General features: G+C 47.3%; 1 protein-coding gene and 1 pseudogene across 2 annotated transcripts in view; both read right to left on the reverse strand.

Annotated features, from left to right (window-relative positions):
• The window catches only part of Atp6v0a4 (ATPase H+ transporting V0 subunit a4), a 42,074-nt gene that overhangs the window by 29,478 nt on the left and 6,281 nt on the right, over positions 1-6,315 (reverse strand). For both annotated transcript variants that reach the window (XM_005365836.2, XM_013353242.1), the window contains exons 6-8: positions 5,852-5,978; positions 3,118-3,200; positions 2,287-2,380 (exon numbers count right to left, since the gene is read on the reverse strand). In XM_005365836.2, the coding sequence (XP_005365893.1) occupies positions 2,287-2,380; positions 3,118-3,200; positions 5,852-5,978 (304 nt within the window). The remainder of the gene's footprint in view (positions 1-2,286; positions 2,381-3,117; positions 3,201-5,851; positions 5,979-6,315) is intronic.
• LOC113458138 lies at positions 5,009-5,145 on the reverse strand (annotated as a pseudogene).

Here is a 6,315-nt window from a genome sequence, read left to right on the forward strand (position 1 = left end):
ACACACGCACATGCACACACACACATACACATTGATCTCCACATGCCATAACACAAGTGCTTACACACACACACGCACACACACACATTGATCTCCACATGCCATAACACATGTGCTTACACACACACATTGATCTCCACATGCCATATCACATGTGCTTACAAACACACACACACACACACACACACATTGATCTCCACATGCCAGAACACAAGTGCTTACACTGCTTACACACACACACACACACACTGTGATTTTAAAAATCCTGCTCACAGACAGGATTGAATCCTAGAATACAGAAACTCTGAGAATGGACTCCAGAGGAGGCCCTTCTGGCCAGTCGGTCTTTTGACCCCATGCCTACACATGCCTGTTTTCACAGTTTGTCTTACAAGAACAAGTGCAGACACTGGAGAGAGTCTCAGATTCATCCTTGGCTATGACTGAAGAAAGGGGAAAGCGGGTCAGTCAGAACTTCCCAGATCTCTGAACACAGCTGCCCAAGTCCCACTCCCCGTAAACACAATCAGCCTCATTTCATCCCTGATCCCCATCAGAGTATTTCAGAGAAGGGATTTCCTGAGGAAAAGAGCTGCTGGGACAGTGGCTAAAAAGGATTAGAGACAATCAAATAAAATACAGATATTCTGGGACAGTAAAAGTGTTCGCTGGCCAAAGGCTTTTAAAGCACACATTCCAGGTGTTGTGGCATATACCTGTAACTCCAGCACTTAGGAGGTTGAAGCAGGAGGATTGACATGAGTTCAAAACAAGCCTGAATTATGGAACAAATAGCCACACACCTAGCAAGACCCGGTCTCAAAAATGAATAGCTAAAACCTAACTTCTAAACTCACACACTGAAGATTTAAAGTGTCCAGCCTATCCAGTAGTCATGTGCAACTCTGGGAATCTCGATTTAATAAAAACTGAACGGTGATCTGGGGCAGCGGCTCAGCTGGTAAAGCACTTGCCTTGCAAACATGACATCAGTCCAATGCCCAGAACTCATTTAAAAGAGCCAGGCACAGTGATGTACGCTAGCAATCCAAGGCTGAGGAGTTAGGGACGGGAGCCCTGGGGCTTGCTGGCCAGTCTGCCCACCTAACGGGGAGCACTGGTAAAATCAGGGATTGGTGTGGGACAAATTATATTTTAAATAAACGCTGATTGGCCAGTAGCCAGGCAGGAAGTATAGGTGGGATAACCAGACAGGAAGTAGAGGCAGGTCAATGAGAACAGGAGAATTCTGGGAAGAAGGAAGCCCATTCCTCTGCAGTCCTGGCCCAGACGCAGAGGAAGCAAGATGTGACTGCCTCACTGAATAAGGTACTGAGCCACATGGCTAGCATAGACAAGAATAATGGGTTAATATAAGTTATGGGAGTTAATAAGAAGCCGGAGCTTAATGGACCAATCAGTTTATAAATAATGTAGACCTCTATGTGATTTCTTTGGGACTTAACGATTGCAGAAACCAGGCAGGACAGAAACCCCGACAACAAGGGACCCTGTCTCAAAGAAGGTAGACGGCATCCCTGAAGAGAATATCTGAAAGTGAAATTTTCCTTGGCTTCGACACACGTGCACACATACACACACACCAGTGCACACATACACACGCACCCATGCACACACATAAGCACACTCATGCGTGTGCACAAAACTTAAATAGCAATCAAAATTCAGTCCCTTGCCATCACTTGTCACGTTTCAAGAGCTCAACAGCCACCTGTGTCCTGACATTACAGCACCGGATAGAGTGGACCCCAGAGCAGTTTTGTGGCGCGGAAAGTTACGGTGGACAGCACTGGTGGGGAATATACCATTGGATGGAGGCCCAGGCGACATCAGCAACCAGTTTGCATGCTGCTGCCATTCAAGAGTAGTCTGATCCCAGACACACGTGAAGTCTATCTGGGATGCATCCAGCACTCGCAAGGAAAAACCAGACTCACTGTTTCCACAGTCATCCCAGCCAACTGGTTGCTCCACTCCGCTGGCTGATTGCAGGGTTGCAGACTCATCAGGCAAAGGCTGGCCATAAAGGGCTTCTTTCATCAGATTAGGGCGGCTGCCTGAGGTGAACTAGGGCTGTGGTGCATTCTAAGCTGAGCAGCATGTGACAAGCATGCAGAATTGTCGGCCCCAGCTCACTGAACACTGCTTTCTAATTGTGCAATCGGTTGCAGTTCCAACCAGAATTGCAAAGCAAACATTCCAGGCAGGACTCACAAGGAAAGGGCAGCGGCCCCCATCAGCTCACGGCCTGAAGCCCTCACTCACAGTGATTAAGTCCTCCAGCCTCACGTTGACGCTGGCCAGCATCTCTCTGCGCTCGACCGCAGACTCTGGGCAGGGGTAGATGGTGGCACGAAACCTGTATTGGACACATTGAGAGGACACACATGAGTCCCTACAGAAAGCCTGCTACAGTCACTTCCCTAACCAGGCCATCACCGACTGGCTGACACTGCTCAAGGGGCCAAACGGTTGCTAAAACGGCCTCCTGTGTGGTCATTAGAAAATGATTCACAACAGCTGGGCACGATGCCTCATGCCTGTAGCAGGAGGATTACAAGCTCAATGCTTCTACAGAATGAAGTCAAGGCCACCCTGGGGGTATGCCTCAATGGGAAGAGTGCTTACCTAGCATGAGTTGAGTTCCTGAGCTCACTCCTCAGGACCACACACACACACACAGAGATTGGTCTACAGAAACAGCTGAGCCATGGTACCCATTTTCTCCTTTTCTGTTTATTCTTTTTCCGTGCCAATGAGTCAAACCCAGGGCCTCTAGCATGCCAGGCAATGCCCTCCCACCACGCTCCAGCTCCAGCCTGAGGCTGCCCACTCAACAGGAGTAGAACAAGATATACCCTGAAACAGGTTGTGTCTCTACCTAGTGCTTCCTTTGTAACTCGTTAGTTCCCTTCTCCCTGGTAGTACCTCACAACTACTGACAGCTGGCTGCACTTCCAGCATCCTCCTAAATGGTCTTCAGAAAGTTACTGTGAAATCCTCATCATCCTCAGAGAGGGCGTGTCATTCCACACGGCACAGCTCCACCCACTCCCAACCCCGACCACCAGGACAGAGCATGTCGGCCTCGCTCACCCATCACAGATCTTCTTGATTTTCAGCCTGAGCTGTTCTCCTTGATAAAATATGATGAATATATTCTTTTTCATTTCTTCTTTCTGGGATATCAGGAAAGTGAGGTTATTTTTCCTCCTTCTTTCTTCCCTCCCTCCCTCCCTCCCTCCCTCCCTTCCTTTCTTCCTTCCCAGTGTTGGAGGTGGAACCCCGATGTAAACATTCTCCCCTGGCAGAACATAAATCATAAACACAGAAAGGCCTCAAACTAACAGCCGCTCTGCTTGCTTGCTATGTGCCAGTGACCACAGCCAAGCTTTGGATTCTGTTCTCATCCCCGCAGGGAAGAGAGCGTTCACACCTAAGAAAACACCTCCAGGAGGGGCTGGGATATTTCATGGATTTCATGGTTCAGAACAGTAGCGCCTAGCCTGGGTATCAGAAGCAGCTGGAAACATCTGCACATCACAGTCTGTTTGACACTTCCTAAGGGAGAGCTGTGACTAAGTAGTGACTCACAGCTACTGATGAGGCGCCCTTAAGAACACCGCTTAGGCTGGGAGTGGTGGCACACACCTTTAATCCCCGCACTCAGAAGGAACGCAGAGGCAGGTGAATGTCACAAGTTTCAGGCCAGTCAGGACAAAGGAGTGAAACCCTGTCTTAAAACAAAAGGAACAAAGAGACAAAACAAAAAGCAAAAGCCACTATTTCGGGCTAGGAGTAGCTCAGTGCCTGGGCGCTTGTCTAGCTAGTGCAGAGTCCTGAGTTTAGTCCGTAGCAATGCAAAAGTAAGTCATTTGTAAAGAGGCCAGTATGGACTGAAACAGGGCTGCCGGTTTGTAGTTGTTTTTCATTTGAGGGAATGGGGGAAATTATAAAACTTGCTTTTGAAGGTTCCAATCCAATAAACTCATCGCATGCACTCGGCGTCCCAGAATCAGGAGCCACCTCAGAGGGAAGCCACTTGTCAGGACCAGAAAGGGTCATGAAGGTATCACATACCCTTCAAGCCTACCTTCCTTAGATTTATATTATAAAACTAATTCATCAAGAAGAAAAAAGCCACATGCATAATCCCGGGCTACAAGGATGAGGAAGAGGGCATTGAGTTTAAGCCAAGCTGGGAATACACTGTCTCAAAACCACCACCACCACCAAAAGGTCCAGGAGCAGAGGGATGCAGAGGCTAGGTAGGGTAATCAGAAGCAAAATGTCCAGAGATACAGCCAGAGAGTCACATCCTGATCGTCCCTCAGAGACAAATGGGTATACATGATCATAGGAACAGGGTAACAACTGCTTTGCACAACTTCCAAACTTCCTCCACCCAGGGAAGCTGTCCGGTCTTTTTCAGAATCTTTGAGGTCATCTAGACCCTAGATTCGCTGGACTCAGGGATCCGTTCCGACTTCCAGCACCTGCTGGGTGACCCTCCATGACCTGGATCATCTTTCTCCATACGTTCCCTTTATAAATGCTCTCCCATCAAGACAACTACATGTCAAAACTTGACTGTAAAGTGACAATCCAATTTAAAATAACCATAGAAACCAAGCATGATTGGCCCATGCGTGCAATCTCAACACTGCACAGCAGGCAGGAAGACCAGAACTGCAGGCCTGTCTCCGCTACCTGGACAATCCAAAGCCAGTCTGGGCTACATGAGACTTTACCAAAAACAAAAACAAAACAACACACACACACACACACACACACACAGAAATAATAAGACTAAAAGATGCACGGGATTAAGGGTAGAAATTTTCTTATTTTAAACAAAAAAGCAAAAAACTCATTTCCATGTAAAATTATTACTGCCCATGGTTAGAGAAAAGCAATACAAGAAGATAATTTAAATATACTGGTGTACTTACTGGAGAGTGTATTCTGTATATTTTAAAAATTATTCACAGGGAAGAGCATGAACTGCCCCCCACTATCACAAATTATGGGATCAAGTTTCTCACAGTGGGGTTAGTACAACCCAGATGCAAAGAGTGAGCCTCACTCTGGGAAAACCCTGTCATCTCCTCCCCAGATAAATATATGTGTCTTTTTTTAAGATTTGTTTTCTATTTTATTTCAACGGTGGCTTTTTTTCTAAATCAAATAAAATTTAATTCAAGTTTTTAGCATCTAGCCTGGAAGATTACAGACTTGGTTTCTGGGAGTGAAAGAACAAGAGCGTTTAAACGTTAATTGGAAGGGTGCAGGAAGGCGATTAGCAGAGGAATTACCAGCGAGGAATGTGTAGCCCTCCGGGAAGAGCCTTCTCGCTGGAAGCCTGAGGGCTGGAGCAACCAGTTACATCTATCTTACCAACATCATCGGGATGCTGTAAGAACCGCAACCCTTAGGTTCCACCCCAGCCCAGGGAGATCCCAGGTGACTCTGCAACCCGTGTGCACCCCGAAGCTTGAGAAAGACAGACTCCAGTCGTCTCTGGGTGCGTTTGTGAAGAAAACAGCTTCGGCCTCTTGTGGTACTTGTATAGTAAGGTTCTAGAAGCAAGATGCCCACACACTTTGAGGAGTGGACCAACTACGAGGTGTTAAGAAGGACTGGTCCTCAGATGGGCCCTTCAAACATACTGAATTTAAAAGGTGGGGCGTGGGGAAAATAGAGAAGAAAAGGAAAGAGAAGAGGTGGGCAGGGGAGGACACAGATACCAGCTGGTGGTGAGTGAGCTGTCTTTAGTGCTAGGGACTCCGGGAAGCTTGCGCAGCCCTTTCTGGAGGCCTGACACACCCACCGTCACGGGATCCTCCAGAAGCGTGTCCATCTCGCTGAACTTCAAGTACACGTTTCCCCGGCAAACTCTCCACAGCAGCCTCTCGAAGGAAGCCAGCCTCTCCCTGTGTATCACGCCAGCCGTGAACCTAGACAGCAGCAAGAGACAGCACTGAGGCCCAGGGCCTGTGGGAGGATGACGGGAGCTGCTCACAAGCCACACATCCCACCTGCCCACAGCCTGTTGGACTGTCTGTTTTCTTCGATACTGTGTCCTTAATCATTGCGATTCTATCTATGCTATAGTAACATTATGTGGTCTATAATACTATATTAGATACACATAAATATATAATACAATAAGCCATTCCTATGGTGTTATACTCATTGTCAGTAAATGTTCAATGGTCTCTATGCACCTTTATTTTTCAGAAGCAATGTATTAAGAAACACACACTAAAAATATTTAAAAAAAATAAGAAGAGG

The sequence above is a fragment of the Microtus ochrogaster genome, unplaced genomic scaffold (genome assembly GCF_000317375.1).
Source record: "Microtus ochrogaster isolate Prairie Vole_2 unplaced genomic scaffold, MicOch1.0 UNK4, whole genome shotgun sequence".
Taxonomy (NCBI): Eukaryota; Metazoa; Chordata; class Mammalia; order Rodentia; family Cricetidae; genus Microtus; species Microtus ochrogaster.